The sequence below is a fragment of the Ananas comosus genome, linkage group 14, assembly GCF_001540865.1.
Source record: "Ananas comosus cultivar F153 linkage group 14, ASM154086v1, whole genome shotgun sequence".
In the NCBI taxonomy this organism is placed as follows: domain Eukaryota; kingdom Viridiplantae; phylum Streptophyta; class Magnoliopsida; order Poales; family Bromeliaceae; genus Ananas; species Ananas comosus.
In genome coordinates, this window is record NC_033634.1 from 795200 (window position 1) to 811364 (window position 16165).

At 35.5% G+C, this 16165-nt stretch overlaps 1 protein-coding gene across 1 annotated transcript; it reads right to left on the bottom strand.

The window, feature by feature from the left end:
• Positions 10216 to 15302, bottom strand: LOC109720278 (protein PAT1 homolog 1-like). The gene is given in 6 exon segments (XM_020247272.1): positions 10216 to 11438; positions 11441 to 12874; positions 13123 to 13192; positions 13464 to 13520; positions 13934 to 14097; positions 14915 to 15302. Coding segments are annotated over 6 exon segments (2286 nt in total). The 5' UTR covers positions 15003 to 15302; the 3' UTR covers positions 10216 to 10965.

Below are 16165 nucleotides of genomic sequence, written 5' to 3' on the forward strand. Positions count from 1 at the left end.
TTTATCATCCTTTTTATATGTATCTTTATAAAATAAATTATTATATAAATTTACTTTGCGCATATATCAATTTTAATAACTTTTATTTAAATAGATTTAACTACTAAATTATTTTTATATAATTTTTTTAATTAATAATTAGGCTTATAAAACTATATAAAAATATTTTAAAAAATAAAGTTTATTATAAAAATAATTTTATATCCGCAGTATCGCGCGGGTAATTCACTAGCGCGGGTAATTCACTAGTGATGAAACTAAAGTGTGGTGATCCGAGTACCACACACGAGACACCAAGTCTCAAATAAAGGGCAGGCAACAAAAATATTACAATATCCACCAAATACCGGTTTTCACCATTTGGGGTAAAAAAAAAAAACATAACAATATATAAAACTTATCTAAACTATTAATTACTTTAATTTTGCTAACCAATTTTTTCAAATTTTGATTTCACTGATTAATCCTTCAATTTGTTTAATTTGAATCGGTCGACAGCATATAAACTTCAAAATTTAAATAATCATTTATTTTTATCGATTTAATTAGTATATTTCATGCAACATAAAGCAGTTAATTTACTTAAATTTTAAAAGTCAATACGCCATCTATTGACTCAAATANCTAAAAAAAAAAATTGATCATAAAAAAAATAAATTGATCATGTTTAGTGACGACATCTCACGGGCTCTTTCCATTCGACGCTGAATGGAGATTTTCTATGACTGCTGTGTTAGCAATTCCCGATAGCATACACCACATACTAAATATTTGTTGGCCAATATTTTAAAATTAAAATATAATCTAATAGATCGAAGCAAGTCATAAATTATAGTGAGAAAGAGAAAGAAGAGGTGGTGGTGTCCGGAGTAATGTAACTAATGTTACTTGTTATATATGTTAATTACCACACAATCGATTGCATTAAATCTTTGTATTATCTGCTTTGTTTTAAATAATAGAGCACACAAATGAAAGATCAACGTTGTTAAATATTATCTATTTTATCCCCAAAAAAATTGATTTGATGGAGAATGGTCTAAAAATATCATTAGCAATATGCACACTTATATAATGTGTACAATGAAAATTAGATGAATCATGCCTTATGCTTTGTCAAAGAGGAAACACAAGATATAATGATATAACAGGACATGAAACACATGTAGCTGTAAGTGTTGAACATAAATGATTTGCTAGGACAAAACCGAAAAGATCTAGTTCATCGGGTGCGAAAATACCAAAGGAGATCTGAGAAAAAGAGAAGAAGAATATAGCACACGATATTTACGTGGTTCGACCACCGGCCTACGTCCAAGGGCGAAGACGGAGCGGAGATCTTCATTATAATTAAAGTGGTGTACAAAATATGTCTCTCTCACGAAACCCTAATTCCAAAAAATACACCCATACTCTCTCTTTCATCTTCCGCACTAAACCAATGGAATAAAGCGTATATTTATAATAGTGGCTAATCCTAATACAACTAGAAATACAAACCCACTAAGATTAAAAATATCTCAATAAAATTAGGTATAATCTAAACTTAACTTAATGGGACAATCAAAACAGAATAGGGTTAGAAAATCTTGCGGTACTAGAATTCGAAGCATATTTAACAATCCCACCTTGGCTCGAATTCTCTATCTTCTCCACCAAAATCCCAAAAGCTACTGAAGTGCTACTGCACATACGAACAAGTTTATGGAATACTTGACTTTGATCGCCTAAAAAACTTAATGAGCAAATCCGCGGGATTCTCTGAAGTGCCAATCTTCTCATTCTCCAACTACGCCTTTTGCAACCTCTGTTGCATCAAAACGATAATTTGTCGTAGAGCGAAACTGCTGGAACGATCAAACTTCTCGATCTCAAATTCGTCGACGTCTTAAACACCCAAACAAACACTCAGGCTCTAACACCAGTTTGTTAGGACAAAACTGAAAAGATCTAGTTCGTCGGGTGCGAAAATACCAAAAGAGATCTGAGAAAAAGAGAAGAAAAATATAGCACACGATATTTACGTGCATGGTTTGGCCGCCGACCTACGTCCAGGGGGGAAGACGGAGCGGAGATCTTCATTATAATCAAAGTGGTGTACAAAATATGTCTCTTTCATGAAACCCTAATTCCAAAAAATACATCCATACTCTCTCTCTCATTTTCCGCATTAAACCAATGGAATAAAGAATATATTTATAATAGTGGCTAAATCCTAATGCAACTATAAATACAAACCCACTAAAATTAGGAATATCTCAATAAAATTAGAAATAATCTAAACTTAACTTAATGGGACAATCTCTCAAGTGGCAAAAGGCTTGGTGGTTGGTACACGAGACCCAAGTTCAAATTCTAGTTGATTCACATTTCTAGCTAAATTTATTTCTAAATGAAATACACGAAGCGGGTAGTGTGCTACCTATCTCTCATAAAAAAAAAAAACTTAATGGGACAATCAAAACAGAATAGAGTTAGAAAATCTTGCGGTACTAGAATTCGAGACATATTTAACATGATTTAAACATAATTTAAACATAATTCACAGTTGGTTGGAGCTTTTAGAGACAAAAAATTGATTGTTTCACAGGAAATCTGTGCCAGGAGTTCCCTAAGTTCGAATCTTTTAGGGCTTTATATAGTACAAAATTCCTTGTGTTGAGCTTGTGGTGAAAATCCACCCTCCTGTAACCAGGATTTATAGAAAAACGGTTTGCATTCACAGTAACAACCAATGAAAGTCCCCTTGATTAATTTACCACAAAGTATCCAATTAATTAGCAGGAGACATTTCTTGGTGCTATACTCGCAATTAATTACCCATCATATCAAAGTTAACAAAACAAAAAAATTTGTTATGAAAATTGCTTAGTCTACAAACTGAAAAACGAATTTTAATCCTGCAAATCCTCGATGCAAGGGTTTAAACTCTCGCCTCTTAGAGTTTAAACAATATTTTCGTGGGCTGCGAAACAATCAGACTCTTATTGGCCAGAGGTCTACTATCGAGCAAAACGTTGATACCGAACTGCACTTCAGTCATTTGCCTCTGGGAAGTAAGCAGACTCAAAGGCGCCGCCCTACTGGTGCGAGAGTTAGCGACAATTGCCATGTCATGGTGGATGATTTGGCTGGAGAGGAACAGAAGAACTTTTGATAAAAAGAAGATCACCATGAGACAATTGTCAGCGGAGATTCGCTCGTTCAGAAACCTTTCGAGTTCCTATTGTGCTCAATAGTCGTTTGGTTGTTTCTTTTTTTTTCCTGATGCCCGACCAACTTTTGTAGCTAAATTCACCTCCACATTGAATGAAGCGGTAGCATGCTACTTTTCCTTCAAAAAAAAAATTTTTTTTTTGGGATCCACTAATAATTTTTTTAAAGAGAGAGAGAGAAAGAGAGAGAGAGTGGAGAGATGCATGGTCAGTGTAAAAATTTCAGTCTCTGTGACATGCTGTAAGATTATAATCAGAAAATGATTTGTAGATGTAGTATTGCTTGCCTAATTACTCAGGTAAGTAATTTATCCATTTACTTATATCGACAAGTTGGGAAACGTAAATGATCATGAATCATATAAAGTATAAATTGGATGAGAGAGATCGAGATGAGAGGTGGGAGAGGGTGGCGGGTGCATGTAACGTGGGGCGCGTCAGGCCCAGCATCAATCCAGATAGAGAGTTGGGAGAAATACTTAGTTTCTTCTCTTTATTTCCTTTCCTTTCTGGCTAAGGTTAATTAGGGTTTAATTCCCAAACCCAAGGGGAGGGAGAACAAAGAGATGCGAAGAACACTAATTAACCCAACAAAAGGAAATAATTAACAAAACAAACAGATGCAATTTAATTGTAGAAGCCTATCCAAAACATGCATATATCCGCTGTGTATCATGATCACCACACACACACACACACATATATATATATATATATATAGGAAATAAACAACAAGTAGTGCATGAGAAATACATATATAGCAGAAGCGTGAGGAGGAGAATATATATAAATGATGATAATAGTCTAAGAAGTAGAAGAAGGATAAGGAGGAGGACAACGATGGATAAAACGAAAAAGGAAGAAGAGGAGAATAAGAAGGAGAAGTGGAAGAAGGAGAGTAAAGGAAGAATGAGAAGTAGTAGTAGTAGTAGAAGAAGAGGAAGAAATAATGAGAGGAAAGGGAAGGTAATTAAGAGCTTCAACGTGGTAATAATCACCAAACATGCATCGATCCCACACCCCTTCCCCACCTTGCACGCTTGTGTTCTTTCTTTGTCGCACTACAACGCCTTCTACTGCATATGAGACTGCGTGGACTTCGCACAGGATGTTCGGAGAACAAGCATTTATAACTTCATTTTCGCCCCGGAGCTGATGGAGTGAATTTCATATATATATATATATATATATATATATATATATATGCGGAGCTTTGTTAATTAATTTCCAGGTCATATAATTTCGAATGTTGGTTTGCTGCAATTTGTTGGATCAGAGGTTTATTAATCCTAGGATAGATAGATAGATAGATAGAATGATAGCATGGATACTCATCCGTGCTTAATTTGTGTGTAAATTTCTTCTTAATTGGTTCTTTTTCTTTTTCTTCTCTACTTTCTTTTGTAATAATTAATCCATTGTCTTGATCAATTATATGAAATAGAACTTATATAAAGGGCCTAGCCCTTATTTATAACTTGCATCAAGAAGGCCATAAAAAATGGGAAAAAAAAGAAGGAACCAGAAGAAGAAGAAGAGTATATAGCTGGTACTGATCGATTCCATTTCATTCACTTGAACAAGGGAAAAACCATACTTTTATAGTAATATATATAAATATATATTATATATTATATTATATATATTATATTATCATAATTTGATATTAAATCTCCTCTATAACTTCATATATATACACTACTACAAAGAAGAAGAGGAAGAAGAGGAAGAAGAAGAAGAAAAACCATACACCGGCATCATGCATAAGAGATATAAAAATGCACAAATAGAACACACAAACGTACGACACACACACAAACACACATACAGCGCGCGCCAGCGCACACTACACACCACACACACATATATATATATATATTATAATAGAGAGAGGAGGGAGAGAGAGAGAGAGAGAGAGATATGGAGGATGATCGACCGATAGATCGAGTTAGGGTTGTAAAGTTTCACCTCTGTCGAAGATGATCCGTCGAGGTCTCATCACCGCCGCTGCTCCCAGAAGAGGCGGTGGAGCGCCCGCGCCACCGCCACCGCCACCGCCGCACCGCGCGGGAACCAGCGGAGCTCCGCCGTCGATGCGTAGACGAGGCCGAGGGCGAGCGCCCAGAGCAGGAAGAGGAGGAGGAGGTGGCAGGTGGGCACCGGCAGCGTCGGGTCTCCGGCGACTGCGAGGGCGTAGATGAGGGCGGGCGCCGAGAGGAGGAGGGTGCGGCACCCCACGCGGAACACGAACTCCTCCTCCGCCCCGCCGAGAGGATGAGGGTGCGCCACCCCCATCGGGATCGGGATCGGGATCGGGATCGGGACATCCTCCTCCGCAGCGGCGACGGCGTCGACGGCGGTGACGGCGTCGACGGCGGCGTCGGCGGATGGAACTCCTGCTGGACCCGACATTGCTGGTATGTACTGTAACTAGTGCGTATCCCGGTCGACGTGGGTGTGGGTGTGGCTCGTAAATCGTAATATTGTGGTAGCATTTATTAATGCGGCCTCTAGTAGAAAATGAGAGATCAGGGTCCACTAGAACAGTGAAAGAAAGGGACGTGGAAGACTAAATTAAAGAATAAATAAACAAAAAAACAAAAAACAAAAAATAAAAAATGAAAAGGGTAGTGAGTCAGTCGACTTCGTTGTCCGCGTCAAAATTCAAAGAAACTAATTAATTTGGCTGAACTCGGTGCACCACGTCATCGAACCGCTAGCTATTCGGAGATTAGCCAGTGCACCGTGCTGTGTATGCACCGGGTGCAGAAAGAATATATAATCAAATCCTTAATTACTAATCAATCCTTAAACTCCTTCCGATCTTGAACCCTTTTCACACTAGATCGTTCCATGTGGCACCAGTGACCCTGTCTGAATATTCATAATTGCAAGCGTAAATTACTTCGAAATGCTTTTTCGACTTTCTATTTATCCCTTTTTAGAAGGTTAATATTGAAAATATTCTTTTTACGTTCAAATCTATTTCAAATATACTTCTAGAGTTAAAATTTGTTAATTAATTCTATTATATGTATAAAATTATTTTTTTGCCCTTTCAAATATACCCTTCCGCCATCACCGACCTTTTTTATTTGTCCTTAAAGTCAGGGTACAAAAAACATTTTGACTTTTGGTCTTTTCAAATATACTCCTCTACCGTCACTAACATTTTTTATATGCCTTTAAGTTAAGGGCAAAATTGATATTTTAATTTTTTTTAACTGTGGTAGATATTTAACTCACGTTTAATCCAAGTTAACTTAACAAAAGATAACTGCGCGAGTAATTTGCAATAACGGTGGAACATATCAGGAGTATTTTAGAAAGAAAAAAAAAGTAGAGATAAATTAGATATTTTCAAACGTATAAGAGGTATATAGACAATTATCCTTTTTTTCTACTAAAAAAGAATTTTTGATGTTTGATTTCTTGTAAAAAAATTTTTACAAATTTTTGAAAAACACCGGTTTTCATTTTTCGAGAACGAAAACTGATATCAAAACACGCCGCTCAGGAAGCCTTTTGCGCACGCAATCCGTGAGGTTATCTTCACCTCCTGGACTACACATGATTGAGAGTCCACGGTGGACCCCGTGGACTTTCTCTCCCTCTTCCATTATATATATATATATATATATATATATATATAGAACTAGGCTGGAATACTATCAATAACACCAAACATTTGGTGCTATTAGTTTTTTAGCCATTAGATTGAAAATTGTGTGGTTAGGATAATGTGGGCCCTTAGGGTTGAGTGGATGTTAGTTGAATAGTATAATCTAACGGATAAAATAATCAAAACGTTAAATTTAACAGTGAAAAAATTGATAATATCAAATCCTTAGTGCTATCGATAGTATCCCATATATATATATATATATATATGCCGTGTCTACTATACTATTAGGAGTATTGGAGCCCTCGTGCTCATAAGTTGTTTTCGATGATGGAGCTTTCGAATCGACGATCCACTCCATTAAATATGATCTAGAGTATTTGAAACTTCTAGAAAATAAATTTCGTAAATTTTCGAAATCATAATAAAGTCCATCAAGTGGGCATAAAATGAACGGTCAAAATCGAACGACGTCCTAAAAAGGATGATCGGATACTTCAATTCAAGATCGGAGTTATTGATCTTTATCTATGTAGTGAATAGAATTTTCTATCAAAAATTCAACTATTTCGATTCTTTACACCGTTAACTAGCAAGTATCTCATACGGCCGTTAAAAATTTTCAAATTTGTGACCACTTGATCGTAAGGTAAATGTATGTCGAAATTTATAAAATTTGATTTCTAGAAGTTTTAAATTGCTGTAAATAACGTTTAACGGTGTGGATCGTGAATTCGGAAGCTCTATCATCAAAAATAATTATGAGTATGAGGGCGATCGTACTCATAATAGTATAGTAGCCGGACCTATATATATATATATATATATATATAATATATATATATATAATATATATATATATATATATATTCTTGATAAGAAATATGTGGTTAGGATGATATGAGCCCCTAGGGTTCAGTGGGTGTTGTTTTGAATAATAATCTTAACAGAGTAAAAATAATCAAATGATTAAATCTAACGGTGGAAAACTCAATAGCACTAATCCTTGGTGCTATCGATAGTGTCCCAGCCGAACTCTCTCTCTCTTTCATATATATATAATATATATATATATATATATATTATAAAATTAAATTTTTTAATATAAATAATATTATATGTTAATAATTTATATATCATAATATTATTTATAAATATATAGTATTAAATATATATTATTATATATGATATTACATATTTATTGTATAATATGTTTTAAATATATTTTATTTATAAATTTAAAATATAATAATAATAAATATAGTATAACAATTATTATATACCAATAATATATAATATATAAAATAAGAAAATACATATATATTAATTTTTTATTTATAACTTTTTTTTTTTTGTAACTAAACAATCGTAATGAAAAACTATTTTTTTTTTCCTACAAACTAAACGCTATAGAGTGTAAAATTTATTTTCTTCCAAAAATTTTTTTTCTATTGAAATTTTTTTTTACAGTTTTATGTACGTGAAACTAAACACATCCTAAGCTGCAAAAGCGTTTGCACAGAATATTATTGAGCTCTTTCGTACAGAAAAATTTTAGAATATTTCTTGTATTTGCCATTTACAAGCTTATAGAGACAATTAGGGCGTGTTTGGTCGAAGTCAGAGTCGGAATCAGAATCAAAATCGAAATAAATTGGAATCAGAATCGAAATAACTCATTACTTTGGTTCATCATATGAATCGGAATCGGAATAAATTATTTTCATTATCGATGTTTGGTTCAGGCAAATATAAAAAACATAATCAGATTAATATATTAACTTTATCTTTACAATATATTAATTTAAATTTAAATTAAAAATTAAATATTAAAAATTTACATCAAAATTTTGAAATAATGTCAAAATTTTAAATCTATTTTTTTAAAAAAATTAAACTTTGACGTTGAGCGGATAATTCAAAATATAAAACTAAATTTCGATTTATTCAAATACAAACTTAAAATTACAATTTAAATTTTAATTTGAATCCATAAATTTAATTTAAGTTTTAAATAAAATTTGAATAAAACTTTATATAAATTAAAATTGAATTTATCATAAGTTAGATTCAAAATACTTGATTAAATTTTAATTTTTAATTCAAGTTCAAATTAAAATTTAAAATTAAAATTTTAATTTCTAAATTTAAACTTATATTTTAATTTAAAAAGTTGAAAAAATAAATTTAATTCGAATAAATATTCATTTCGTCCGGATTCGAGGCTGGATTGGAAAAAGAGATGATTGGGGGATTTCCACTCCACTGGGGAATCGGAATCGGAATGGAACTTTCACATACCAAATACCTACAAACGAATTCGCCCATTTCGATTCTGATTTCAGGGTGAAGAAAAAGCGAACCAAACACGCCCTTAAATTGTAGGGAGGATTTGGAAGGATATGTTGGATAGAAAAGTCAATATCAGAAGGTATTATTAAAAAGACAAAACGTGTGGTTGACTTTGGGCTTCGACATGGAACAGAATCTCTTTTAAGGAGCTGATATTGAACAAATTATAAGAAAGGTATAATTGAGGGACACTTGTCCTAAATTTCAATTTAAATTTGGGTCAATTACACTGTTGGTCTCCAATTGTGTGCTTTATTATTTTAAACAAAGCGGATATAATGCGAAAGATTTTTCTTTCTCATTATTATAATCTATGAATCTCTCCAGTGAAAAAGTTGAGTGTGGTGTAGAGGGATACACTAGTTGATATGCTAGGAATTCAGTTGGTGTGCTTGGTGAATATAAATATTAGAAACAAATAAAAATGTACACTAGTTGACATGCACACCAGTTCAGTTATGATTTTTTTTTATTTAATTAAAAATCTAAAAACCCAAATAAAGTGGATAGAAGTTGAAAAGATGATTAAAAGAAAAAAAAAACTTAAAAAGATAGATGTTGAGGAACCTGCTTAAAAATGTTGTGTAGTAAATGAGGTTTGGTTTGGTCCACTCCTACTTTTTCTTCTCTAATTATTTTTAGAATATTCCATGCACCTTTTCTTTTCCAAGTTACTTCTCTTAACTTCATATACCTATTTTTGGGTTCCTGTTTGTGTGTTCTATATATAAATATCTTATGCCTTCTTAAATATTAGCATATTATTATTAGTGCTTGAGAGAGAGAGAGAGAGAGAGAGAGAGAGAGAGAGAGACCAATTAAACAGGTAATTTGTTGCAAACTTTGGAGTGTCTTCTGTATGAAATTAGCATGCATGGTTATTTTTCATTTTCAACAATATACAGTATATTTCGCTCTGGGGAGCTGCAAAATGTTTGAGAGAATTAAGCAGTAGAAATTTCCAATAAAGCCTTGCAACAAAATGACAAGGAACACCAAAACTAAGCAAATTTGACTCTCAATTGCTCAAAACAAGCAGTTTAATAATAATAATAATAATATACTGCATGAAAACACACATGACATAAGAACTTCACGCATCAAAGAGAGCAAATTTTACAGAAAATCATACCACAACTTTTCTATATCATCACTGCTGATAAGCCGAGCAACTCCACAGAATTTCATTTTCTCTCTGCAACTAATATATTGATAAAACAGAAAGTCTAACATACCACATTAAAACACTGGCCCAAAACTAAAGAATTTCTTTTCCTCCTCTTTCTCAGGGCCCCTGAACAATGTGTCGTAACTAACAGTAGTCCAAATTGAAGTTCAAACTACATATTAAGTTGCGTTAAAATTTTTCTTGCCGCCGGAAGATGGTAGAGGAACTACCTTATCGCGAGCACTTAACCAGGTCTTGTTGAAGAACAGCGAAGAAGAAGAGTCTTCAATAACAGTAACCTGTACAGATTCTACTCACTAACAACTGGCTAGAGTTCCGATTCAGAGCACCAAAATTCCGCTCCTCAGAAGAGAACTGCCCCAAAACTAGCGTAACACGGAGATGAACTAAAAGGCGTGTGCCAAGCGAATAGAATAAAGAATAACTTCGTCTTTTATCGATGCCCAGACTACGTATGTTTCTTCTTCCATTTTCTTTTCAAGCGCCAAGAGATCACCTTCCCTTTTAGAAAGGCGCACAGGGCACAAGGCATCTGAACAGATCAGAATTTATGACGTGTTTTCGATTCCTCTAAGAAAATGATAAGACTAACCAGGCACGGATCCCGAGGCATTCAGTCCGCTACCGGCCCCATGAGCATCATAACCTGCGACGGGCATCGAACGCCGGGCGAAATCCAGTAAAACCTTCCTTTGGCTCTCATTGGTATGAGGCAAACTGGCGCGCAACAGTTCCACCGGCATTTCCTTGCTTATAGCTTTAGGTACCTCTGAAGCATTGATAGTGGCATTTGGACCCTGCGTCAAAACCGATTGCATTATGCCGTCATACTTGTTCCAACAATACTTCACGAGAAGCCCAAAGAAAGCATCGAAAGAAGCCTGCCACAACGCCCTTTTTGGCACGCTATAGTTGGTGGAAGCACCTTGATCAGTTAAAAGCTCGGTAGCTCTCTCAAGAACACACATTATGAGTGTAGTGGCCCCATTACCCAAAGTGCTTCCAAGTGGTCGAAGAGGTGGCTGCTCCGAAGAACAAACAACGGCGGTAAGACAAGTACAAGGGCACTCAGATCCATTCCGCGAATGCAAGAAGAAACAGAGTTTGCAAGATTTATTGTGGTTTGAGCTGCACTTGAATCCGAGGGTAAAGTACCAAATAAAAATCTCAAATGACGGAAAATTGCCATGCAAACTACACGAATGAGTTCGCTACCAGGTATTAAAGCACGAAGGTACTGTGTAATAAGTTTTCGGCCCTTTGGGAGTGAGATTACACGGAGGAACACGAGGTCGTCGTTCGGGCCCAGGCCCATGGAAAGCCCAGTTCTATTGGGCCCAAGAGGATCTACAAGATGCAAGGAGGCTGCTAGCTCTTCTAATAGGGCCTGACTTCTTTTCCTCAATAGGATCCCACCATCTGGCATTTGATTAAACTGCAAAAACCGATTGATGTCATCTACATCAAGAAGAAGGCAAAGGCCGTCCTCTATCATGATCCGAGCCGCAAGCATCGGTTCTTGTTCAAGAGGCTTCATTGAATTTTTCTGGTCTATAATGTTTTCATCACCAGTTGCATGTAATGGTTCGACGTCCAGAAGAGGGCGGGGCCGTCGTATCGAAGAGAAGGGGAGCCGCCCCAAAGCTTCCACTTGAAGATAGGCATGCGGCTCATCCTTAGTTGGTGCTCGAGAATTCATAATATCATTTGGGCAAAAATGGTGCTTTAAAATTGAATTTGAGGATTTTTTTGCCAGGCAAGCTTGGTGGTAGTAGTCGTCCGCATAGGGGTCGTTGCTGTGTGTTGCGGCATGCTGCATTCTTGCTATGTATTCGATCTCTTCAGCCGTCATGAACTTTGAACGAAATCGTTGCCGCCCATTCTCGATATTCATAAAACCAGGTTTGATCCTCTGATCTCGCAAGTCAACCATCCCAAGTAGCTGAGGTGGAGAATGACCAGGAAATCTATGCTGTTGATTGGGGGGAAATAACTGAGGTCGCATTATACCATTTGAATGAGGCATCAAGTGGGGCGCTAAATTAGAATTAGACCAGCGATTCTGATGCTGACTGTCAATAAAAGCCCCTTGTCGAACATGTTGGGCCAAATTTGCACCGTAGTTTGGCCCGTGAGGTGATCGGGCCAAAGAGAATTGGGAGAAAGGGGAGGGGTTTGGCCCAGAAAGAGGACCTTGGAGTGTAGGATAAGTGTTTCTAGGAGAAGCAAATTGGAGTAGTCCAGTAGGTGGAGAGCGGGAGAAATAAGGTGAACTGGATACAGGAATTGGCTCACTGGGTTTGCATTGGGGTAGTTGTTGAGGAGATGAAGATGTTCTGTATAAAAGTTTGGAATCCGAATCTGCGATATGGGTTGGAGGAGGATGCGGATGGGACCACCATCGTTTATTATCGTGGGCATTTTCAGCATCAAATAATTGCTGATCAAGCCTGTTCAAAAAGTCCGGCTCCTTCGCCCAGTCAGCAGTAGAAGAACCTGATAGGAAAACTACCCAAGGATTAGCACGAGAACTTGAGTTGATAGAAAGGAAGACATTATAGTATAATTTGAAAATTAATGGGATCACAAGAGAATCAAGACAATTAAGAAAGCACGGTACAACCATAATGCAGCAAAATACAATATACACGGTAACAATGAAATATTGCCAAAGCAAAGAAAAATGCATGATCCTTTTGCTGTTAAATAAAAAAACTTGCTTAATATCAGAAGTTCATACTTACTTTCTATAGGAACTGATCCCCCATGAGCAATTACTCCAGTACGTCTTGGTTCATCAACAACTTTGTTCAGCTGAAAGCGGCAAAAATAATATGTATATAATCTCCATATGAAAGGACCACAGAAAGAAAACCAGATGATTTCACATAATTCCAAAGTAACTTCTGAAGTGAACTTCTTTCTACAACATAATATGAAAATACTGCTGAACAATGAAAAGTAATATCTGATAAGGTGGAGTAATTTAGGGCCTAAAGTCAAAAATTTCCTGTATGTATGAAGATATGGTCATATAAAGAGAATGCATATTTAAACACAATGATCTAGAGTAAAAGTGACTGACCTTTGAGAATGTGCTTGCAAGATCATCAACATCAGATAAAGAACCTAAGCCTTCACCCTGCAAATGGGTCTATGTTAGCAAAAGACTAAGTAATAGTGACTTTTAATACATAATTATCATGGATTTTAGACGTGCATGTCTTTAAGTTTTTCTTCTTCTTTTTTTTAAGCATCGCAGCAAACAAAACATTTGTCACGATCATATGATCTGAGAGAAGGCAGTCTAGAGGACTACAGTAATAAGAAAGCACACACAAAGGATGAGCAATTATTTATTTAACATGAGAGGAAATTACAGAAAATGAGTACAGCAGAAAAGAAAGGGGGAAACAAAAAGGCTTCAAGCTAATTACACTTTGCTCTCCAAGAAAATGAAAACATGTAATAACTACAAGCGTTCCACAACTTCCACTGAAGGTGATATCATGGTAAGTAAGTAAGAACTGCAAACCAATAGCTTAAGAAATTCACCTCTAAACTGTCCCCAAGGTAAGAAAACTGATGCTCTTCATCACCAGGCCCAACAACACCAAGACCATCATCATCCTGGTCGTCATCTTCTAAACCCCCTAGGTCAACTTCCTCCACACCATCCTTGCCAAAAAATGCATACTGTGAAGCATCAAAGCGAACATCTGCATAAAAGAGAAATGTAGTCTCACGAGATTAGATATTAAAACTTCAATTCCGATTTCAGAAAGGCACATCAGGCTATAAATTACAATGTAACGAACAGCAACAAATAAGAAAAAAAATGGCGATCAGCTGAATTTAGGCTCTGTTTGGTCTGGCTAGAGCATATGTGGAAGTGCTCTGAGTAGTGCTGTTTAAAGAAACGATTAACTGCTCTTTAATTTAGATATACCGAACAGCTTCGGGCTGCAGTAGAAGCAAAAGCTCCAAAATAGACCTTATTTGGTGCCAGGAAGCTCAATTTAGCTTGCGAACGCACCTAAGGATTTTCATATGCACCAAACACCTAATAATTGCTTCTCGGAAAAGAGAAGCTGCTCCAAAAGCAAGGCTACATGGGAAGCTAACTATGTCTACTAAAGGGGAAGTAAGAATCGCATCAAACATAATAGAAGAGCAACTAACTGCAGATCAAAGGCAAAAATACTTTCCACTCCAATCAATTGCCAACATAGATGTCAAAACTCTTAGACCAAACAATCGTCCAATACATGCTCGTAACAAGTCAACCAAATCCTCTTTGATACTACACAAGATCATCTTAAACGGAAAACACACAAAATATGAAGTAATAAATTAAGCATCACTACTTCCAAAACCAACACGACCACATAACGAAGCACCAAAGTTTCTACCTTCTCATAAAACCCAACACAACAACAAAAGGATTTCATGAAGAACAAAAGGTTCCATCAAATCAAACTACAAACAAGATCTTTACAATAAACAATACGATTTTTTTTTAAAAAAAAAGTCCACCTTTTTCCCCGTTACACGGTCGCCCAACTCCGTTCTCAGGGCCAGGGTCTTCGAGAAAACCACCACCATCACCATCCAAGCTCGCCATGGCGTTATCGCTCAATAAACCTGGTGAGACGAGTATACGCGGGGGTAACGCAGCGAGATAACAGCGCGGAAATGGGTGTGCACGATTCTAGGGTTAGGGTTTCTCGACGAGTGAGATCCAATAGCAAACGTAGGGGAGAAAGGCGCCTCCTTGCTGCGATTTTGCCCTAGATTTTAGGGCTCTATGACCAAATAAGACGAACCCTAAGCAGAATTTTTAGGGGAGAGAGAGAGGGAGAGAGAGGGAGAGGACGTGGAGGCGAAGAAGATGATAGAGCGAACCAGAGAAGGGTTTGGCCATTATAGAGGATTTTTTTTTAATTTTGCTTTTAAATTTTTTAATTTAAATTGTAAACTCTGCTTGAAATTTTTAAACTTTCTTATTTGATTGATTTAATTTAAATCTTTTTTTTAAAAAAAAATAAAAAGACAAAACTAGATCTGTTGATCTTATCTGTTAGATTGGATCTATCGCTTGCAAAAGGGTCAACTTGGGAAGTGAGTGGCGAGCTCATGTGGAGGAGATAAATAATGTTTTTTGCAATAAATTTAATTTAAATATTTTGTAAGAATACAAAATAATAATATTATTATTTTGTAATTTTCTATCTTGAAAATATATATCAACACTGTTTTTGTTTAAAATTATTATTTCATTTTAAATGGATACCTACGGTTGGATTAAATTGCTAATTTATTTATAAGTAATCTGAAAAAAAATGCAGCGGGAATAAGATAGAATTAGATGAGTATTAATGAAAAGTTGGCATGAAGAGAATTAATCAGTGTCTTAAATTAAGAGTAAACTTTAAATACCATCCATGTGGTTTCACAATTTCTCACTTCAGTATTTTATGGTTTAAAATGTATCAATTTAGTACACTATAATTTTATTTTTTTCTTTTCGTCAGCCCCTTCGTTAACTTTTCGTTAAATTATATACAAAAAACTTTAGATACTTCACCTATAATTTATTAAATATTTATTTTAATATTATTTAGTTTAAACTTTCTCACTGATTTAACGAAAAAAAATTAGTGAAGGGAATAACAAAAAAGAAAAATAAAATCACAGGAGATAAAAGTGAAACACTTTAAACCACAAAGTACTAAAGTGAGAAAGTACAAAATTATAGAGATAGTATTTGAAATTTTTTCTTAAATT